General features: G+C 42.0%; 1 protein-coding gene across 4 annotated transcripts in view; it reads right to left on the bottom strand.

Moving 5' to 3' along the window:
• sobpa (sine oculis binding protein homolog (Drosophila) a) overlaps positions 1-22,806 on the bottom strand; it is a 343,731-nt gene that overhangs the window by 182,570 nt on the left and 138,355 nt on the right. For all 4 annotated transcript variants that reach the window (XM_041187129.1, XM_041187128.1, XM_041187130.1 and 1 more), the window contains exon 3: positions 7,375-7,563. In XM_041187129.1, the coding sequence (XP_041043063.1) occupies positions 7,375-7,563 (189 nt within the window). The remainder of the gene's footprint in view (positions 1-7,374; positions 7,564-22,806) is intronic.

The following is a 22,806-nucleotide window of genomic DNA, read 5'->3' on the forward strand; positions in this document are numbered from 1 at the left end:
GTCGAGTTTCTTGAGTGTTGTGGGAGCTGCACTCATCCAGGCAAGTGGAGAGTATTCCATCACACTCCTGACATGTGCCTTGTAGATGGTGGACAGGCTTTGGGGAGTCAGGAGGTGAGTTACTCACTGCAGGATTCCTAGCCTCTGACTTGATCCTATAGTCATAGTATTTATATGGCTAGTCCAGTTCAGTTTCTGGTCAATGGTAACCCCGAGGATGTTGATAGTGGGGGATTCAGCAATGGTAATGCCATTGAATGTCAAGGGATGGTGGTTAGAATGAGCTTAGATGAGTTCAGGGGTGGGTGGGAAGGTCATAGGATAGGGGCCCACCCTATTTAACGTGTCCCCCCATCAACAACCAATGCCTGATTCACAAGGGCACCAATCCCAATATGGCTAAGTGAACTCACTTCCAATTGTACAGCCCCTTCTTTCCCCAGTACTGGCGCCAGTGCCCCATGAATCGAAACCCATTTCTCCCACACCAACTCTCTGATCCTATTTACCCTATGCCAATTTACTTATGGTTCAGGTAGTAATCCAGAGATTATTAGTTTTGTGATTCTGCCTTTTAATTTAGCCCCCAACTGCTCATATTCCCTCAGCAGGACCTCTTTCTTAGTCCTAGCTATGTCGCTAGTGCCCATTCTAACCATAACAACTGAACCCTTGTCCTCCAACTCCTAGATCCCCTCCAGCCCCAAGGAGATGGTCTTTACCCTGGCATCTGGCAGGCAACATTGACTTCGGGACTTATGTTCTCAGCTGCAGAGGACACTATGTACCCCTTAACGATACTGTCCCCTACTACAACTACATTCCTTTTTACTCCCTGCACTTGAATGGTCCCCTGTATCATATTGATGTGGTCAGTTTGCTCATCCAAACCCAGCCTCTGTTCTTGTCCACACAAACTGCAAGAGCATCAAAACTGTTGGGCAATTGCAATGGCTGAGGCTCCTCCATTGCTACCTTTTGGATCCTCATACCTGTCTCACTTGCAGCCACGCCCACCTGTCCCTGACCACTGATCACACCTGAAGTACCTAGCCTAAGGGCTGTGACTGGATAATTGCACTTATGATATTTAGTAATGACACAATTTGCCCCAAATAGCATTTCTCATCCCTACTCCAAGCCTTCCTATTACAGGCTCTCAATGGGTTTTTTTTTGGAGAGGCAAATAAAAGTTGGTTCACGATCACAGTGGACAAAATTGCACTTTAGCTTGCAGACCATACATAACACAAGTTTAACATTTGATCCATTCAGATGATACCAGAAATACACATTTGCATTTGATGTTTCTGTTCGTAATAAACGGTTTAACATCAATTATAGAGTGCTACAACAGCACTAGAAACACCAGCAGTTTGTGTAAATCATAGTATGAACTATATCACTCTGGAAGGCATGGGCTTTTGGTGAGTCACCGAGGGTTTGGACACAATAAAGTTCTATAGAAATTGAAAGGTTTTATATGCTTTATCAACAGACTTACAATCGTAAGCATATTGGTGATAACCAGCATTTGTCTAACGAGTAGCATTTTATAGCACAATTTGCAGAATGCCCCACAAGCAATCAAATGTTTAGGAAGAAACTGCCACATAAACCTTCAGCAGAATATTTATTACAAAAACGTATTGCATTAACAGAGCAACTCAATATGCTTGCACTTGTTTTCGAGTAAAATGTATCCTGTCATGTAATTCACAAATACAGTAATGCATCTGAAGATTTGGCATAGAATGCAATTATTTGCTTTTCAACACTTTCTGGTGTTTTTTCCACGCCCAGCGGAGCTACTCATTATTCAGCCATTCCTCACTAAGCAATAAACGTTTGTGTTTGATATACGCATTACGTTGCATTTGTATATAATTTTTTAAAACCTTGTTTATTTGGATTTGATTTTTGTTAAAAAAGGGTTCCCTATAAGAACATAAGGACTTACAGATTCCACAGACTTTTTTGAAGAAATTACAAGTTTTCCTGTACTGCTGCCCAGGTCAAAGGTCTTCGCGCTGCATACTAACTCACACCAAGTCCCTTTCGCCCATCACCCCTGTGCTCCCTGATCAACATTGGCTTCCGGTTGAGCAACACCTTGATTTTAAAAATTTCTTTGGCCATGCCCCTCCCTAGATTTATAATCTTCTTTAGTGTTATAAACCTCAGAACATCTGCAATTCTCCAATTCTAGCTTCTTATGCACCTTCGATTTTTAATGCTCCACCACTGACAGCCATGCATTCAGCTCCTTAGGCCCCTGAGCTCTGGAACATCCACCCTGCCTCTCTTTTTCTCCTTTGGGAAGGCTATTCAAAACTATTTCTTCAAACAAGTTTTTGGTCATCTGTCCTAACATCTCCTTTTGTGGCTTAGCATTAGATTTTGTTTGATAATGTTGCTGTCAAGCATCTTTGGACATTTTCTTGAATAATAGGAAATGCTGGTTCATGTGAGCTGGCAACCCTTGACCTCGAAGCAACTCCAACAGGAAGGAAGGTAAAATACAGAAGCCATGTGGCCAGAGAAGCTGCAGAGGGGAAGAACAAAGGCAGCACATTTACAAGGAGCTGTGCGTGTGATACAGTGAAAAGGGACAGAAAGCTGAAGGCAGAGTTAGAGCAGGGATTGTGAATTAGACAATCCACTGCTATGCTACAGTTTTGCCAGAGCCAACCAGACTGTTTAATGGGGTTTTTTAAAAGGGTCAGCTAAAAGAATCTCTGCGGAGCCTGCACCTTCAAGACTATCGTGACTATCAACTAAGGAGGTTCTGCAGGACTGTTCTGTTTGGATGATGACTGACTCCAGGAAATTCAAAAGGAGTGGAGCTACTGTTGCAGGTGACTTGAGGGCCAAATCTATTGAGCAAGAAAAGTGAGAGACCTGATGTACCAGAGACTGAGTTGGAAAGACTTGTGAGATTTCACGTTGTGCTACATTTGTGCAGGCAATGATGCGAATGCATGTAATCTCATGAGATAGTCTTTGTTGTATCTGCTGTTCTATTTGTAATTTACAGTTTGTACCGACCGTAATTTGCCAGTTAATTCATGTTTAGTCTTCATGAAGTCTGATTCATGTTAAAGTAAAAGTTACAAAAAGTAAAATCTTGTTTGCAATTTCTTCATTTGGGGGTCATTTCGGTAAATTTGGTCATTTTGGTTTATAGTTCCCCACAGGGATCGCAACAATAGGCTGCTGAGTTTTGGATAAACTCTAGTTTATGTTAAGTGGAAGATGGGGGGGCCAGGCGGGTGAGCATTTGAATAGCCAAGTCCAGTGGTAACAAAGGCATGGAAGTAGGTTTAAGCAGATGGGGTGAGGCAGAAAGAAGCTGGGTGGTGTTACAAAGGTGGAAATAGGTGATCTTGGTGAAGAAGTGATGTGTGGTCAAAGGCTCATTTCAGGGTAATATACAACATCAATGGTCTGGTTCAACCTCACTCAATTGAAAGGGAGAAGCATGGAGCTGGTGACTCAAGAATTGAGTTTGTGACAGGGTGTGAAGACAACACTTAGTTGGAGGAAAGTCTTGCTCATCCAGTAGCAGATGTCAACCTTGATCTACTAATACAGTGCTGGTACTAAGTCAGAGCAGGTACAGCTGGAAGCAGGGTATACAAGGGAGCAGGACATAAAGTACACCTTTGCATTACTATCACCTCAATCTATTCCCTGTTATTTTCTTGTCATGCTACATACTGATATTCGTCCCATTGGATAGCACTACTTAAAAAGCTAGATCCTATACTTAAAGGGAGGAAGGGTTTTTCAACATCTCCAGTCCATCAGTCTCAGTCTCATTTCAGTTCAGCCTTTTAATCTCTCATCTTTGATGCCAAATCATTATTTCCCTCCCTTGCTGAGTGCAACTCTAGATTGGAAACCCTGCATGTGACTGCTGATTCCCATTATTTTCTGGATTGTTCTGCTAATTCCAATAATTATATGTTGAGGGGGAATGAGTCCAAAGCTAGTTTATTTTCAAGACAGCAATGTCACAGGCTCTCCCAGTTCTTCCACACCCAGTGTTCCAGCTGTCCCCATTTATAAACTATTTTGAGTGTTTCATAATCATCAGACTTTTAATTTTTTATATTGAATTCAAATTTCACCATCTACCATGGGGGGATTTGAACTCTGATCCCCAGAGCATTACCCTGGATCTACCAGTCCAGTGACAATACCACTATGCCACCACATTTTTAAATATAGAACGCTTCACGAATTTGCAGACCAATATCCATCACCTGTTTAACAATGCAATTGCCTGAACAATGCAATTACCATTAAACTTTTATAATGTAATTGCCATTTAACCAAGTCATTGCCAGGGGACCTTAGTAAAGTATTGACATGTTTCTTTATAAGAACATGTTATATTTACACTGCATTTATATCCTTTCCACAACGTCCCCTTTGCTTTATTGCTTGGAATGTTAGCTGAATATTGCTTTAGTTTCCTGCAATTTACAAATAATCTTCAGATCTAGTGAAAGCAACTCAAGAGAGCACATTCTGTTCTCAAACCTCAGTCAAAACCTTGTGATACTGATTAGAAACTGTAATCAGGTCCATCAGTGATCATCCTGTTAGATGGTGCAATCTTGTGAACCAGCCTTCCAAATTGAGAGTACTGCTACCTCTGCAAGGAAGCCCAAGAAAATAAAAATGAGACTAATTAAAAAAACTCTGAGAAATTCCACCCTAGTCTCCCCTGCAACCCCTTTAGGCAATCATGCAAGATCCAGAAGACACATCATCACATATTATCACCACCCCTGTGCACAGGCCAGGATAAACTAATCTCATTGCACCACCAATGTCACTTCTGGCTAGGTGTGGAAGATGATATAAGGCTGGACATTCTCTTTGTGCTGCTTATGTGACTCCCCTGCAGGATCTTCCACTTTGGAGGGTATGTGAAGGGGGTTATCAGGATTGAGAAACAGTTTGTTATAAATCAATCCAATTCCAGTTATCTATGGAGCCTTTACATAATGAAGTGACAATGCGATCCATTGGTGCTAATGTATTATAATTCAGCCACATAACAAGAAAATCCTATGTTTTTCCTTCATCCTTACCTGCTCATCAAGTTTCACAGCTGCCAATGACTGAGGGCGGTTGGGTCAACGTGGGGTAGGGTGGGGAGAGGGAGAGGCAATAAATGCAACATTCACTGCTATTCTTGACTGTAATTTTATTGGTGCTGATTGTGTTAACTAATTTTCAAAATCAGCCTTCAAAATTAAAAGTTGTACACGTACACACACACACACACACACACACACACACACACACTTCTGTCCCTTGGGATAGGGGAGCCAACTCAACTTGGACACATTCCTGGGGGTGTCACCACATGACCACCAGCCTCTTACCACCCTACCCCACATACCCGCCACCGATCACCCAACGTGTCCATAACTGTGGTGTTCACTTTCTTAAGCCATTCAGAAGGCAATTAGGCTCTTCATTATCCAACTGGAAGATTTTTGACTGTCAGTCAAATAGCACTTCTTTCTCCATCTCAGATTTTTTTTATTAATTATAATCAAAGGGACACATGGTGGTGTAGTGATAATATCACTGGACTAGTAATCTAACGGCCCAGCCTAATGCTCTGGGCCATGGGTTCAAGTCCCACCATAGCAGCTGGTGTAATTTGAATTCAATTCATAAATTGGGAATTGAAACTCAGCCTGTAATGGTGACCATGACAACTACCATTTGTCTAGAATTTTTCAAGGTGACTAGTTGTGTAGATGACGCTAGTGCAGTTGATATAGTCTACATGGACTTCAGTAAGGCTTTTGACAAGGTCCTGCATGGAGAATGGTCAAGAAGGTAAGAGTTCATGGGATCTAGGGCAAGGATCCAAAATTGGCTTAATGGCAGGAGGCAGAGGGTGATGGTCAAAGGTTGTTTTTGAGATTGGAAGCCTGTGACGAGTAGTGTACCGCTGAGATCGGTGCTGGGATCCTTGCTGTTTGCATTGTATATTAATGATCTAGACATAAATATAGGGAATATGATCAGTAAATTCACAGATGACACAAAAATTGGTGGTATCGTAAATATTGGGGAGGAAAGCCCTAGATTACAGGATGATATAGACAGACTGTTAAGATAGGCAGAGCAGAGGCAAATGGAATTTAATCCTGAGGACTGTGAGGTGATCCATTTTGGGAGGACTAACACGGCAATGAATGGTAGGACCCTGGGAAGTACAGAGGATCAGAGGGACCTTGGTGTACATGTCCATAGATCCCTGAAGGCAGCAGCACAGGTAGATCGGGTGGTTAAGGCATATGGGAAACTTGCCTTTATTAGCTGAGGCATAGAATATAAGAGCAGACAGGTTATATTGGAGCTGCATAAAATGCTAGTTAGGCCACAGCTGGAGTACTGAGTGCAGTTCTGATCACCACACAATAGGAAAGATGTGATTGCACTGGTGAGGGTGCAGAAGAGATTCACCAGGATGTTGCCTGGGCTGGAGCGTTTCAGTTATGAAGAGAGACTGGATAGGCTAGGATTGTTTTCCTTAGAGCAGAGAAGGCTGAGGGGGGACCTGATAGAGGTATACAAAATTATGAGGGGCATAGGAAGGGTCGATAGGAAGAAACTTTTCCCCTTAGTGGAGGTGTCAACAATGAGGGGACATAGATTTAAGCTAAGGGGCAGAGGTTTAGAGAGGATTTGAGGAAAAATTTTTTCACCCAGAGGGTGGTTGGGATCTGGAACACACTGCCTGAGGGGGTGGTGAGGAACCCTCACAGCATTTAAGAATGATTTAGATGAATACTTGAAATGCCATAGCATACTGGGCCACAGGCCAAGTGCTGGAAAATGGGATTAGAATAAATAGGTGCTTGAAGGCTGGCACGGACATGTTATGCTGTATAACTCTATGACTCTAAAGCGTTCAAGGATTTTTCTTTGAAAATGTACAATTTTAAAAATTATCCTACTTAATTTTTTCCCAGGTTGCTTGTAGCAGCAATTTATGGATTATTCTTTAATTTTGTAGATCCAAAGGCAATCCTGGGGTGTGGGATGGGGAGGTCGGGGATGTTGGCTACCTTGCCCCAAGGTCCTGGATGTAGCAGTGTTGTTGACCATTGCTCTTATTAAGAGTTCCAAATTTAAAAGTGAAATCATCTTTGCTGCCAAAACATCTGCAAGAAATATATATGCATGCATTTGACCTTGCTGTATTATTTCAATAAAAAGCTGTGTATCCTGCACTGCAATCAGTGTCTCTGTTACAACAGACCCCAACAGCAAATGTAGAATCTGGTTCAGTCTCTTCTCATCTTTCCTCTGTACAAGTACAAAGAAGATCCTTACCTGCTGGTGGTTTCAGCATCGGTGGAGGGATCAATGGTACAATGATGGGGACATTCCCGTGATCCTTCGATCCAGCTGGTGTTTCCGACAGCCCATTTCCTGCAGTCATTCCTGGAAAGCTTGAATTGGAGTTTGATGGTGAAGTAATAACACTGTCTTCAGATAATTTTAGTTTTGGCAAGGAGTTTTCTACACAATGTGGAGAGAAAAAAAATCATTATTAAATATTTATGTTATATTCAAGGGCTAATGTTCAACTGTGAATCCAAACTAAAGTTTTGTCTTGTTGAAAATCATCAGCTACCACATCAGCAACTTCTTAGATTGTATATGATAGAATAATTATAGAGTATTTCACTATTATTAAACATTTGGATAGATACATGACCTCTTAGTCTTCATTCAGCTTTATCCTATTTTAATTCAAAGCCTGAAATTGCTAGGAACTGTGTTATAATCCCCAGCTGAGGTTACCCCTGGACAGGCCTGATCTCAGAGTGGAACCCAGTTTGATAGATCCTAACTTTTATTTGTCTGTTTAAATACGTGGAGAGTTGCTACTGAACAGAGTCACAGGAGTCAGCTGATGAACCTTTTACAAAATAATAAAACATTTATTTCACAAGGAAAGATGAACTATATTATAATACTCCTTCACCCAAAACTATACCTTTAGATATATACAGATTTGTAAGGACAACACAAGTCACAAAAGCTATCTTATACTTTAATGTACACAGTAAGTACGCAGTCCACGTAAACCTATGGCACCCTGTGGTTAGACACACCACACTCTGACCTCAAATGACAGATACCTCTTCAACCAGATGCTATGGATCTCTCCTCAACTCCCCGCAGGAGCTTGTCACACTGTCAGCCAAGCAGTCTCACTGAATTCCGTCTTTCACGGGTGTTTCCGATCTCCACTCTCCAAGACCTCACCTTGATATCTTCTCTCAGACTGACGCTTTCTCTCAGGTGCCTTCTGCAAGAGTTCACCTCCAGGGTTTTGAACTCTCCTACTGATATTCCTCTTCCCTGGGTCATCACACGCATTTAAGCTGTTTTCCACACACTCAGTCCCTCTGTTTCATCTGTCAACAGTACACCACTGCTTGACATGCCCATAGCAAAGAGTTACAGACCTTCTGCCATTTATTTGGACTTTCTTGCCTCTTGCAAGCTGTTCCCACTTTAAATCTGCTTTCAGCACCTTTTGTCTCTTTAAATCTGAAGCTTGGAGCCTTTCTCTCTGCCCCTCACTCTTAACTTCACTTAACAGGACCTTTGCCCAGGTTCCTGTCCTTCCTTTGACTACAAGGCCTTCTTTGGACTTTCTCCTCTTCCACTCCCTTAGATTTTTGGGGGTTTTCTTTAGCTTGGAACTGTCCCCTTTGCTCCAGTCTCTCCTGGCAGCAACTCCAAAACCAGCTGAACTCCAACAGCTTACAAATCAAACTGCTGTCTTTCTTCTTCTGTGTGTATGTCTGTGGGAGGAACCTGCCTACCTGGCCCCACTGTTGCTAGGCAATGGCAGTGTTTTCTGCTCGTGTGTGTTACCTTTACTTTACAGCAGTCGTAAACTCATTAGAAATGCATGCGGCCTTTTAAAGTGAAACTAAAACTCCATTTGACCTCTTAGCACACAGATACAGAAATACAAATCAAAGTTCAACTTTAAAGCTAAAACTGTTCCTAAAACTCACAAATACAAATATAACATACTTAAACTATCTCTGTTTACTTACAGTTGTTAGGAAATAATGAGGTTTGCAAATATTGCTGCTTTCAAGTATTCCCCTTTCTCAATGCAGCGCTGTCTGGAGCCAGGTGTAAGTGACTGACGTATTTGCTGTACTACGACACAAATACTAAACTATGCCACAAGCCAATAAGCTTAAGTTAAGTTTATCAGTTTTCCTTTCAATTAACATGATAAAGAAGAGTCCTCCAATCTTCTTCCTATTCCTTTTATCACAAAAAGAACGAAAATACATTTTTTTAAAAATGGAAATTGTACTGAGCATTGTATCCAGAGCCCAGGTTTACGTGGAGCTATTCTGGATCAGTTATTTTAGATTCTCATTCTATTTTTCAACATGTAGATTGAGTAATATGATAAATTAATTATGCTTCCTATCTTGATGAAGAAATGTTAAAGAGGTTTCTGCAATTGAACTCACCTAGCCTACACACAAAATTAGGGAGTACCAAATATATACGGAGCAAAAATGATTTTTGAGACATTTTCTTTGACAAACAAAATTCCTCTTACAGGCCAATTTAGCAAAAATGAACACACCTTTAAAATTGTGTTTTCATTCACTAGTTGTTCAGTCTGTATATTTGCTACCTTCTCTATCCAGTGATTTTCTGCACTCTTCTTCAGACTTTTGCACCTGGCTGAGGTGTGGTTATATCTCAACCTCACCCAACTTGATGTTATTCACACATAAATCTCTTAGAAGGCTATCCAACCACAGAGGGCATCGCATCTGCCCTCCCCTGACATCCACACACATACGCTCCCAGAAGAGGAAACTCTCATCAGAAACATAAGTCAATGTCTAGATTTTCTCCTCCCTAACCTAGGGGTTCTATGAACAATTATGGTGCCCAGCTCAGTACAGATCAGGAGCAAAATGCAACCTCCCTGTTGTGAATGGCTCAAAGACTGAATCAAAGCAACAAATACATGGCAAAGTACACATGAGTTGGCATTGATTGTAACATTTGCTAGTTTCTGGTAAATTAAATTTTGGGAGTGAGAAACATGATTCCAAGAAATATCTCACGCTTGGGCGCTGAATAACAAATGTGTAGAGCAGGTGAAAGTCAGCCCGGCTTCACTGTTTCCTACATTACAAACGTGGCTCCAATGTGCAAGTACTTTCCGGAACTTCAGAAAATATTAAACCAAACAAACAGCAGGCCAGCATTTTTATTTTTCTTCCGAAAGGAATTCAAGGGTGTTGCCATAACAAGCTGTAGCATGGTGATAGTGCAGTAGTAAAATAGTAACCCTGCACAGAAAACCCAGCAGCAATCAGGGTCAGCTAGCTGTTGCATACTGGGAAATATCTGATACATCTGCTGCAATGCAGAAGTTATGGATGGAGAAATCTACTGACATTAGATTGATGGCACATGACATGGGAAAGCCAGCTACCTCGCCTCTTGGCATAAGACAGTATGTTTATTCCTCCTTAGGAAGCGTGTTGGTAATGCCAGGATTTATTGCCCAACCTTAATTGCCCTTGAAAAGGTGGTGAAAAGCCACCTTCTTGAGCTTCTGCATGTATAATGGGTACACCTCCTGTTAGGGAGTTCCAAAATTTTGACCCAGCAACAGTGAAGGAATGGTGATCTTGTTCCAAGTCAGGATGGCGTGTGACTTATCTCTTATCCTAAAACTGTGTCCCCTTGTTCTAGATTCCTCAGCCAGGAAAACAACCTCCCAGATAAAAGCAAAATACTGCAGTTGCTGGAAATATGAAATAAAAACAGAAAATGCAGGAAAAACTTAGCAGGTCTGACAGCATCTGTGGAGAGAGAAGCAGAGTTAACATTTCGAGTCGGCACGACCTCCCAGTATCTAACCTGTGAAGCCCCTTCATAATCTTGAATATTTCAATTAGTTCACTGTTGATTCATTTCAATTCCAGAGAATAGAGGCCTAATTTACTCAGCCTCTCATCATAGGACAACATTCTTATCTCAGGGACCAATCTAGTGAACCTTCACTATACTGCCTCCAATGCATGTATATCCTTCGTTAAATATGGAGACCAAAATTGCACACAGTGTTCTCAGTTGGTCTCACCAAAGCCCTGTACATTGTAGCAAGGCTTCTTTATTCTTGTACTCCAATCCTCTTTCAATAAAGGCCAACATGCCATTTGCCTTCCTAATTATTTATTGTATCTGCAATCTAACTTTTTGCAATCCTTGTACGAGTACATCCAAGTCTCTTTAAACAACATATACAAGTTTCACACCTTTAAAAATAATTTTGCTTTTCTATTCTTATGACCAAAGTGAATAACTTTAAACTTCATGTTATACTCCACCTGCAACCTTGTTGCCCACTCACTTAACCTGTCTATATCACCCTGCAGCCTCTGTGTCCTCCTCACATCTTACATTCCCACCTAGCTGCGTATTGTCAACAAATTTAGACACATTGCTCTCTGATTCTTTATCTAATCCATTAATAGATTGTAAATGGCCGAGGCCCCAGCATTGAAGCATGCGGCATTCCACTAGTCATAGCCTGCCAACTTTAAAATGCTTCATTTGTGCCTACTCTCTGCTTCTCGTTCATTAACCAATCCTCTATCCAGACTAACATAGCACTCCTTACCTTATGTATTCGCTTTTTTTTTATTCATTCGTGAGATGTGGGTGTTGCTGGCTAGGCCAGCATTTATTGCCCATCCCTAATTTCCCTTGCTCAAAGGGCATTTAAGAATCAACCACATTGCTGTGGGTCTGGAGTCACATGTAGGCCAGACCAGGTAAGGGTAGCAGATTTTCTTCCCTAAAGGACATTAGTGAACTAGATGGGTTTTTACGACAATCGGCAATGCTCTCATGATCATCATTAAACCTTTAATTCCAGGTTTTTTTATTGAATTCAAATTCCCTGTGGCAGGATTTGAACCGGGGTCCCCAGAGCATTACCCTGCACCTCTGGATTACCAGTCCAGTGACAATACCGTTACACCATCGCCTCCCCGTACCTTATCTAAATGCCTTTTGGAAATCCAAATATACTTTATCTACTGGTTCTGCTGTATCTACCCTACTAGTTACATTCTCAAAAAACTTTAATAGATTTGTCGAACAGGATTCCCATTTAGTAAAACCACGTTGACTTGTTCGAACCATACTATGCTTTTCTAAGTGCACGGTCAAGGCTTCCTTAGGAATAGGTTCCAGCACTTTCCCGATGACTGTTGTCAGGCTAACTGGCCTGAAGTTCCCTGTTTTCTCTCTTCCTCCTTTCTTGGAGCATTCGCTAACCTCCAATCTGCTGGGGCTATTCCAGAATTTCATGGAATTTAAAAAATCACAGCCAGTACATTCACTATCTCTGCAGATAGCTCCTTTAGAACTCGAGGATGTTGGCCATCAGGTCCTGGGGCTTTGTTCCTTGAGTCAGTCCAGTACTTTTTCTCTGCTGATATTAATTTCTTTAATTTCTTCACTCTTATTAGCCCCTGTTACCCTTCATTTCTGGCAAGGAGATTGTGTTTTCTACAGTAAAGGCAGACCAAATATTAGTTCAATGTCTGCTATTTCCTCATTCCCAAAGCTAATTTCTCCTGTCTCTGCTTCTAATGGACCAATGCGTACTTTATCTACTCTCTTCCCTTTTTATATACTTGCAAAAGCTCCCACAATTGAACATGCATACGAGCATACGAAAGAGGAGCAAAAGTAGGCCATATGGCCCCTCAAACCTGCTCCACCATTCATTAAGATCATGGCTAATGTGTTTGTGTTTTGAAATCTACATTCCCATCTACCCCCGATAGCCTTTAATTCCCTTGCCTAACAAGAATCTATCTGCCTCTGCCTTAAAATTTTCAAAGATCCCACCTCCACCACCTTTGGGAGCAGAGAGTTCCAAAGTTGCACAACCCTCAGAGAAAATAAATCGCCTCATCTATGTCCTAAAATGGCAACTCCTAATTTTAAAACAGTGCCCCCTAGCTTTGCACTCACCGACAAAGGGAACATCCTTTCCATGTCCACCCTGTCAATCCGGTTAAGAATCTTATATACTTCCATCAAGCTAGCCCTCACTCTTCTAAACTCCAGTGGAAACAAGCACAGTCTGTCCAACCTTTCCTCATAAGACAACTTGCTGATTCCAGATATCATCTAGATTACCTCCCGAACTGTTTCCAATGTATTTACATCCTTCCTTAAATAAGGAGACCAAAACTGCACACAATATTCGAGATGTGGTCTCACCAATGCCTTGTATAACTGAAGCATAACATCCTTACTTATATGTTCAATTGCTCTCGTAATAAAGGGTAGCATTCCATTTGCCTTCTTAATTACTTGCTGTACCTACACACTAACTTTGTGTGACTCATGTACTAGAATACCTAGATTCCTCTGCACCTTGGAATTATTCCTTTAAGTAATACTCTGCTTTTATATTCTTCCTGCCAAAGTGAACAAGTTCACATTTTCCCACGTTATACTCCATCTGCCAGATTTTTGCCCACTCCCTCAACCTATCTATATCCGACTGCAAGCTCCATAGGGAAACTTTCCTACCTATTTTTGTGTCATCTGTAAATTTAGCTCCCCTCATCTAAGTCATTGATGTAAATTGTAAAAATGCTGAGGCCCCAGTACAGACTTTTGCAGGAGTCCACTCGTCACATCCTGCCAATCAAACAAAGCTCCATTTATGCATACTCTCTGTTTTCTGCCAGCCTGCCAATCTTTTATCCAGGCTAAAATATTGCTTCCTGCACCATGAGCTTTTATTTTCCACAAATAACCTTTGATGTGGCACCTTATCAAATGCCTTCTGGAAATCCAAGTATAGAACCATCTACAGGTTCCTCTTTATCCACTGCACATGTTACACTTTCAAAAAACTCTTAATAAATTGGTCAAACATGATTTCCCTTTTACAAAACCATGCTGACTCTTCCCTATTGCCTTGAGCTCTTCTAAGTGTCCAGCTGGATTCTGATAACTTCCCCATAACAGATGTCAAGCTAACTGGCCTATAGTTTCCTGTTTTCTGCCTCCCTCACTTCTTGGACTTTCCAAAATCCTTTCCAAAATCTTGGGAATTTTGGAGAATTAGCACCAACACATCTACTAACTCATTAGCTACCCATTTTAAGACCCAACGATGTAATCCATCAGGACCCGGAGACTTATCAACCCGCAGCTCCATCAGTTTTGCTCAGTACTGCATCCCTAGTGATTGTAATTTCACCACCTCCTAATTTATAGCTATTACTGAAATGTTCTTTGTATCCTCCATGGCGAAGACAGAAGCAAAATATTTGTTCATTTCATCTACCATTTCCTCATTGTCTACAATTAACTCCCCATTCTCTCTCTCGAGGACCAACAGTCACTTTACCTACTCTTATCCTGTTCAAATACCTGTAGAAATTCTTGCTATCTGTTTTACATTTCTAACTAGGTTCCTCTCATACACTAATTTCTTTCTCATGATTAACCTTTCAGTAATTCTCTGCCAGTCTTTATATTCTGACAAATCATCTGACCTGCCACTCATATTTAGTTATATGCTTTTTCCTTAAGTTTGATGCTTTCCCTAACATTTTTAGTAAACCATGGATGATAAGTCCTCCTATAAGACTATAAGACCATAAGACATAGGAGCAGAAAGTAGGCCATTCGGCCCATCGAGTCTCCTCCGCCATTCAATGAGGCTGATAAGTTTCTCAACCCCATTCTCCCACCTTCTCCCCGAAACCTTTGATCCCCTTACAAACCAAGAAACTATCTATCTCGGTCTTAAATACACTCAATTGTTGTTCTGTTCTCTGTTGGGACTGGTGCCTTGGATGTGTATCAAATGCTGGCTGTGGTCCTTCTGAGCTGTCACTAGGCTCATCGCAGCATATTCTCATTATTTTTCCCACAAACTGTTGTCAATTTGCCAGTAATGGACTGGGCAGCTCAGCAGTTTAACTTATGCTGTTTGTCACTGCAGTGAATTCTGGGCCAAAGCACCTTATACTAGAATACAAGTCAAGTGAGTTCAAAATTATCAAGGGTTTTAATAGATTAGGTAGGGGAAACCATGTCCACTGGCAAGAGAATTGGCAACCAGAGGACACAGATTTAAGATAATTGGCAAAAGAACCAGAGGTGTGTTGAGGAGTAATTCTTTTGTTTATATGTTGTTGATCTGAAATACACTACCTAAAAGGGGTAAAGGAAGCAGGTTTTTTTTTCCGTTAGAATTTTTCTTTATAGCAGGGATATGCTTATTCTGAGTATTCTAAAATATCCCTTAGACGTCTGCCACTGCTTCTCTATTGATCTATCCCCTAGCCAAGTTTCCCAGTTAACTTCAGCCTAGCTCAGCTTTTGTGCATACACAGTTGCCCTTATTTAAGTTTAAAATACTAGCAGACCCACTCTTCTCACTTTTATACTGATTGTAAAATTCAATCATATTGTGGTCATTGTTACTCTGAGGTCACTAATTAATCCTGTCACCTTACAAAATAGCAAGTCTAACATAACCTGCTCTCTGGTTGGTTCCAGCAAAATGTGCTGCAGTAAGAAACCCTCTCAAAGGCATTCTATAAACTCCTCATCCAGGCTACTACTGCCAATCTGAGTTTTCCAGTTTATATGTAGATTAAAATCACCCATGATTATTGCTGTCCCTTTATCACAAGTACCCAATATTTCTTCTTGTATACTTTACTATATTGTGGTTACTGTTAGGGGCCTGTAGACCACTTCCACGAGTGACTTCTTTCCCCTACTATTCCTCATCTCCACCCAAACCGATTCTACATCCTGAACCAAGCTCATCTCTATTGCACCTTTACCTAGCTTCCTATTCTTCCTGAATGTCATGTACCCCTCAATATTCAGGACCCAGTCCTTGTCATCCTGCAGTCACATCTCCATAAAGGCTATCAGATCATATCTATTTACTTAAATGTGCTCTCTCAATTCATTTGCTTTGTTATGAAATGCTAAGAGAACCTCAAACTTATTGAACAATTGCAGAGACTGAGGCTCCTGCAAAGCTACTCTCTGGGTTCCCTTGCCGGCCTCACTCACAGTCACATCCTCCTGTCCTTGACCACTGGCCAAATTAGAAGACCCTATCCTAAGGGATGTGACTGTCTTCCAGTACAAAACATCCAGGTAACTTTCCCCTCCCTAATGCATCTCAGCCTCCAGCTCAATGATGCTGAGCCAAAGTTCCTCGAGCCACAAACTCTTACTGCAGACGTGTTTGCCCTGGATCACAATGTTAACTAGGAGCTCCCAAATGCTGCAGCCTTGACACATCAACTGTTCTGCTATCCTTAATGTGTTTTAATTAATTAGTTAATATTATTCACTTAAGTATGTTGTTTATATGTATAATTTTAATAACTTTACCACCAATTTGTATGCAGTTTTAAGCCTTGAAGGGATAGAATAGGACTTACCCACTTAACAGGTCTCAAACAGCTAGCTCCTTTCACTGTCGTAGAGTAAAAACCAAATCCATAGGAGGAGAAAGACAGGAAAGGAAATAATCACCTCCTTCCCTCCACCTTCACTGATCTCCCCGACTCACCAAACTCCAGTCAGCACTCAGTTTCCTCAGCTGCACTCCATTTGCCTTAGCTGCACTAAAGAGGCCTGTATTTATAGCCAACTGAACTGGAGCTAGGTTAACCAACTTCAACTTAGCTACTCAACTCTTACAGCAGAGAGAGGGTTTACGCTGTCTAAGCCGCAAGGAAACAAGAACTTAGCCTGCTTACACAGTACTTTCCAGTTACTACTAGTCATAGATTAGATTAGATTATAAGAGCAAAATTTAAGAACAAAATTAAAACTTTAAACTCCCTCACTCACCAAACTCCAAGTCTGCACTTAGTTTCCTCAGCTGCAGATAAACTGAAACTCGATTCCCTTCCCTTCTGTCCATAATCAGTTTATTTTGAAAAGGTAGATGTGTGTGTTTCTAAGCCCCCCCCCCGCCTTAGTGTGTGGTCAAATTAAAAAGTTCCAGGAGCAGACTTTTATGGCTTTAAGCAAAGAGAACTACTTACTTACACATTCACCCCAAAAGATATACGTTACATCAGTCACATACCACACACTCAGGAAAAATATAATTAAAGAAGGTCGTGCACTTTACAAGTATTAAACCAACAGAATATTTAACAGTTCACGTGTCTTTATGAACCCAGCGAAGAAGGAAGCTTTTCCCCATGCTTGAACGGTAGTTCTGATAAATTCAGATGGCTGGGAGTCGGATATCAGGATTACTTCAAGGAGAAGAATGTTCAGCAGGTCATCAACTCAGACACACGTGGTTGTTTTTAAGGAGGTCAAATTTCTTTACAGGTGAACTCAGAGCTTTGGAATCAGGCTGGGAGGCTTTTTAAAGGATTTTTAAGTACCTTGGTTTTTAAAAAGGCAAAGGTGACACAGCCTTTTTCTGCAGTTGTTGTCTTGTCAGTGTTATCCTGCAGGCTGCCTCCAGATCTCTTCTGACTTTTGGGATAAAGGGATTTCAGCATCAGAGAACCAGTTTCAGTCACAGGGTCAATGGCCATTGATCGAAATAAAGTAGATGGTGCTCTTTTATGCTTAACTTGTGGATTACTGGTTTTGTCACTTTCCTTTGTTACGTTGCAAACCTGGAGACATGGAGTCTAGGAGTCCATTGATTCGGCGTTTTTGACTAAGCTTTGAACAATGGCAGGCATGAATTCTATAAAGGAGTGCTGTCTAGGCACGTCTATTCAAGGACAGGGGCTGTGTGGGGGGGACCTCCCCCCCAGTGTGATTCAATTTGGAACCTTCAGGATGCTTGAGAGTCTATGCTGAAGTTGCAAAGGTCTTCAGGCCTTCACAGGTTCATCAGTGTCCATTTTTAAATAAGTTAAGGCAGTTCCCGAAGCTTCCACACAAGTACTGTCCATGTTTTAAGTTATGAGTATGATGTGCCTTGTACTGAGCATGACACCTGGAAGTTAATACCTCAATTGTAGCATTCAGATAATAAAAACAAGCTGCAAGAACAGTTAAATAATTAAGACAGTCATGCAAGCTAATTAGTGGGGTCCTTTTGCACAGGTGATGGTACTGAATCAAGCAGCCATTTTCCTGTGTAAGTGATAACGGGTATTTAACTATAGGGCATTACAGCTGAGTCAGAATCTGTATTCATCCACCCTACACACACATGTAATTCCAGCAAGGGACTGGAAACCCTCAGCAATCAGGAGTGGTACCTTTCTCCAGAAGCTGCCAAGGTCAACTAAAGCACTGCTCTAACTCAGCACAGACCAGTGATTGGACCCAGGACCTTCCTGTTCAATGCAGCCCAAGTGAGCCACTGGAGGAATTGACGAGGATGACTAAATACCAGTGACAGATGCAATAACAGATGTTGGCAATCACTGTGCTCTGAATAGCTGACAAGTGATGATTATGATATCCTCACTGAAGAATTAATGACTGCTAATCCACAGCTGACAGTATAGATCAGAAGCTAATAACCCCATTTACTCACTCATGATTTCTGTGGCTTGCTTTATACCAATCACTTCTGGTGCTTCATTTTAAACTGATCCAGGTATATTCTCTGAATTTTACAAGAATGGGAGGTGATCCTTGAAACAATCAAAAGTTTTCAGAGCCTTGACAGGCAAAATGCTGAGAGGATGTTTCCACTTGCTGTAGAGTTTGGAACTAGGTGTCATACACATGAATAAGGGGTTGGACATTTAAGACTGAGAGGAGATGAAATTCTGTCATTCAGCACATTGTGAATCTTTGAAATTCTCTATACCATAAGGCTCAGTATTCCAGTATATTCCAGGCTGATATAAATGGATTTTTGGGCACCAAGTGAATCAAGGGATATTGTGTCCAATTCTGGGCACCATATTTTAGGAAAGATGCAAAGGCATTAGAGGGGATACAGAAAATATTCATTAAAATGATTGCAGGGATGAGAGACTTCAGCTACGTGAGTAAATTGGAGAGGCCACGACTATTCTCCTTAGAGAAAGAAGGTTGAGAGGAGATTTGGCAAAGGTATCAAAAATCATGAAGGGTCCAGAAAGAATATATGTTCCTATAGGTGGAAGGGTTGAGAACTAGAGGACAACAATTTAAGCTGATTTTCAAAAGAACCAATAGTGATGACGAAAAACTTATTTATGCAATGAGTGGTTAGAATCTGGAATGCACAGCCTGAGAGTATGGTGAAGGCAGATTCAATGGTGACTTTCAAAAGAGAATTGGATAAGCACCTGAAGAGAAACTAAAACTGCAGGTCTACAGAAAAAGGGCAGATGAGTGAGACTAGCCAAGTTGTTCTTGCAGAGTGATGGCCTCCTTCTGCACTGGAACCATTATTTGATTCTATATGGTATGGGGATAAGTCATTTGTAAGGCAAGACCAGCATTTATTGTCCATATCTAATTGTTCTTAAGAAGATTGTGGAGCTTTCTTGAACTGCTACAGTTGATACGGTATAGTTACAACCATTGAACTATTAGGAAGAGAGTTCCAGTATTTTGACCCAGCTGCAGTGAAGGAACAATGATATATTCTCCAAGTCAGGGTGGTGTGTGACTTGGGGGTGGAGCTTACAGGTGTTGGTGTTCCCACGCATCTGTTGCCTCTTGAGCATTTCTGATTTTAATCACTCCATTGTTGGTGGCGGTGTCTTCAGATGCCAAGGCCCTAAGCTCTGGAATTCCATCCCTAAACCTCTCCAACTCTCTACCACTCTCTCTTCCTTCAGGTAGGTCCTTAAAAACCTATGTCTTTGACCAAGCTTTTGATTACCTGTCTTAACATTCCCTTACACGGTTCAGAGTGAAATTCTGTCTGATGACGCTCCTGTGAAATGCCTCGGGACATTTTACTATGTTGAAGTTGTTATTGCATGTAGTTGCATCGTCTCTGGATGGAATGGGTTTGATTGGCCTGATGGTCCTTTCCCATCCTTTATTCTCATGTGTTCATATTACATTGCAGCTGGTCGTTGCTACTTGAATCTTTAATCAATGCTGTAAATAACATGAAGTGATCTAAGAATCAAATATGCTCTTTTTTGGTCCATTCTGACAGGAGGGAAATATATTTAAAATGAAGGAATGGCATGCTGTGGGATCATAAAATCACAAGAAATAGGAGCAGCAATAGGCCATTCAGCCAATTGAGCCAGCTCCACAGTTCATGGCTGATCTGATTGTGGCCTTAACTCCACATTCCTGCCTGCTCCTACATTCCTGCCTGCTCCTACACTCCCTCCTAGACCAAGAATCTGTTTAACTTGACCTTGAATATATTCAATGACCCAGACTTCACTGTCCCTGTGGAAGAGAATTCCAAAGATTAATGACCCTCAGAGAAGAAATTTCTCCTCATCTTAGTCTTAAATGGGAGAACTCTTATTTTTAAACTGTGGCCCCCAATCCTCAGTTCTAGATTCCCCCACAAAAGGAAACATCTGCTCAGCTAGCATCTAACCTGTCAAGCCCCCTCAGAATCTCATATGTTTCACAGAATCACACAGTGCAGAAGAGGCCCTTCGGCACATCAAGTCTGCACCGACATGTGAGAAACACCTGACCTAATTACCTACCTAATCCCTTTTACCAGCACTTGGCCCATAGCCTTGAATGTTATGACATGCCAAGCACTCATCCAGGTACTTTTTAAAGGATGTGAGGCAACCCGCCTCCACCACCCTCCCAGGCAGTGCATTCCAGACAGTCACCACCCTCTGAGTAAAAAAGTTTTTCCTCACATCCCCCCTCACCTTGAACCCTTGTGACTGACCCTCCAACTAAGGGGAACAGCTGCTTCCTATCCACCCTGTCCATGTCCCTCATAATCTTGTACACCTCGATCAGGTCACCCCTCAGTCTTCTCTACTCCAATGAAAACAACACAAGTCTATCCAACCTCTCTTCATAACTTAAATGTTTCATCCCAGGCAACATCCTGGTGAATCTCCTCTGCACCCCCTCCAGTGCAATCACATCCTTCCTATAATGTGGCGACCAGAACTGCACACAGTACTCCAGCTTGGCTTCACCAAGGTTCTGGACAACTCCAACATGACCTCCCTACTTTTGTAATATATGCTTCGATTGATAAAGGCAAGCGTCCCATATGCCTTTTTCACCACCCCACTAACATGCCCCTCCACCTTCAGAGATCTATGGACACACACGCCAAGGTCCCTTTGTTCCTCAGAACTTCCTAATGCCATGCCGTTCATTGGAAGGAGTAATTTGACAAGGGAGTATTCAAAGTGTATCAACATCACACTTTTCAGGGTAAAATTCCATCTGCCACTTATCTGCCCATTTGACCATGCCATCTATATCTTCCTGTAGCACAAGACACTCAACCTCACTGTTAACCACCCGGCCAGATTTGTGTAATTCGCAAACTTACTAATCCTACCCCCTACATAGTCATCTATATCATTTATATAAATGACAAATAATAGGGGACTTAGCACAGATCCCTGTGGTACGCCACTGGACACTGGCTTCCAGTCACTAAAGCATCCTTCTGTCATCACCCTCTGTCTCCTACAATTAAGCCAATTTTGAATCTACCTTATCAAATTACCCTGTATCCCATGTGCATTTGCCTTCTTTATAAGTCTCCCATGTGGGACCTTGTCAAAGGCTTTGCAGAAATCAATAAGATGACCATTCATTCAACTAAACTCCAATTAGTATAGACCCAACCTGCTCAATCTTTCCTCGTGAGACAACCCCTTAAGCCAGGAATCATCCTACCGAACCTTCCCTAAACTGTTTCCAATCCAAGTATGTATCCCTTAAATAAAAAGGCCCAAACTGTACAGGGTACTGAGGTCCAGTCTCACCAAAGCCCTGTACAACTGTAGGAAGACGTTCCAACTTCTATACTCCATCCCACTTGCAGTAAAGGCCAACTTACATTTGCCTTTCTGATTACTTGTACGTGTATGCTAACTTTTTGTGATTCATACACAAGGACACCCATATCCCTCTGTACTGCAGCATTCTACAGTCTCTCTGCACTTAATTAATAGCCCGTAACTTCCAACTAGCATCAGAAAGTGCTGGCTTACAGGAATTAGAAGAAATAAATGCACACTTAGCTGGTATTGAAAATTACACTGACCCTTCCGTTCACCAGAGCTGCTTGGGGCCTGCCTCAAAAGACTCCTTGTAGGCCCCAGCAAAGTGTAGCTCTGGTGGATTCAAGGAGACCACGCCCCATTCTTTATGGCACTTGCCAAATTGGTTGGAAATCCGGTTTGTGTGTGTGTGTGTGTGTGTGTGTGTGGGGGGGGGGGGGGGGGTGATCAGGGGTCCAGTGGGGGTGGTCAGAAATCCATGGGGAGTGGGGGTGCAGTCCAAAAATCTGAAGTCGGTGTGGAGTTGGGATGAAATCAGAGGTCCAGAGAGATGGGGGAGAGTCTGAGGTCTGAGCATGGGCGTGCGGGTGGAGACTGAGGTCTGGGCAGGGAGTTGGCGGGGCGGGGGGGTGCGGTCAGAGGTCTGGGAGGTGAGGAACCTGAGGTCCAGGCGTGGGAGGGGAGTCTGAGGTCTGCTGGTGGTGGTGGTGGTGGTGGTGGGGGTGGTATTGGAGGTCCAGGGGTGTGGGGGTGATCACATTTTCGAATGTTTCCCAGCGCAGCG

Source organism: Carcharodon carcharias, chromosome 5, assembly GCF_017639515.1.
Source record: "Carcharodon carcharias isolate sCarCar2 chromosome 5, sCarCar2.pri, whole genome shotgun sequence".
Taxonomy (NCBI): Eukaryota; Metazoa; Chordata; class Chondrichthyes; order Lamniformes; family Lamnidae; genus Carcharodon; species Carcharodon carcharias.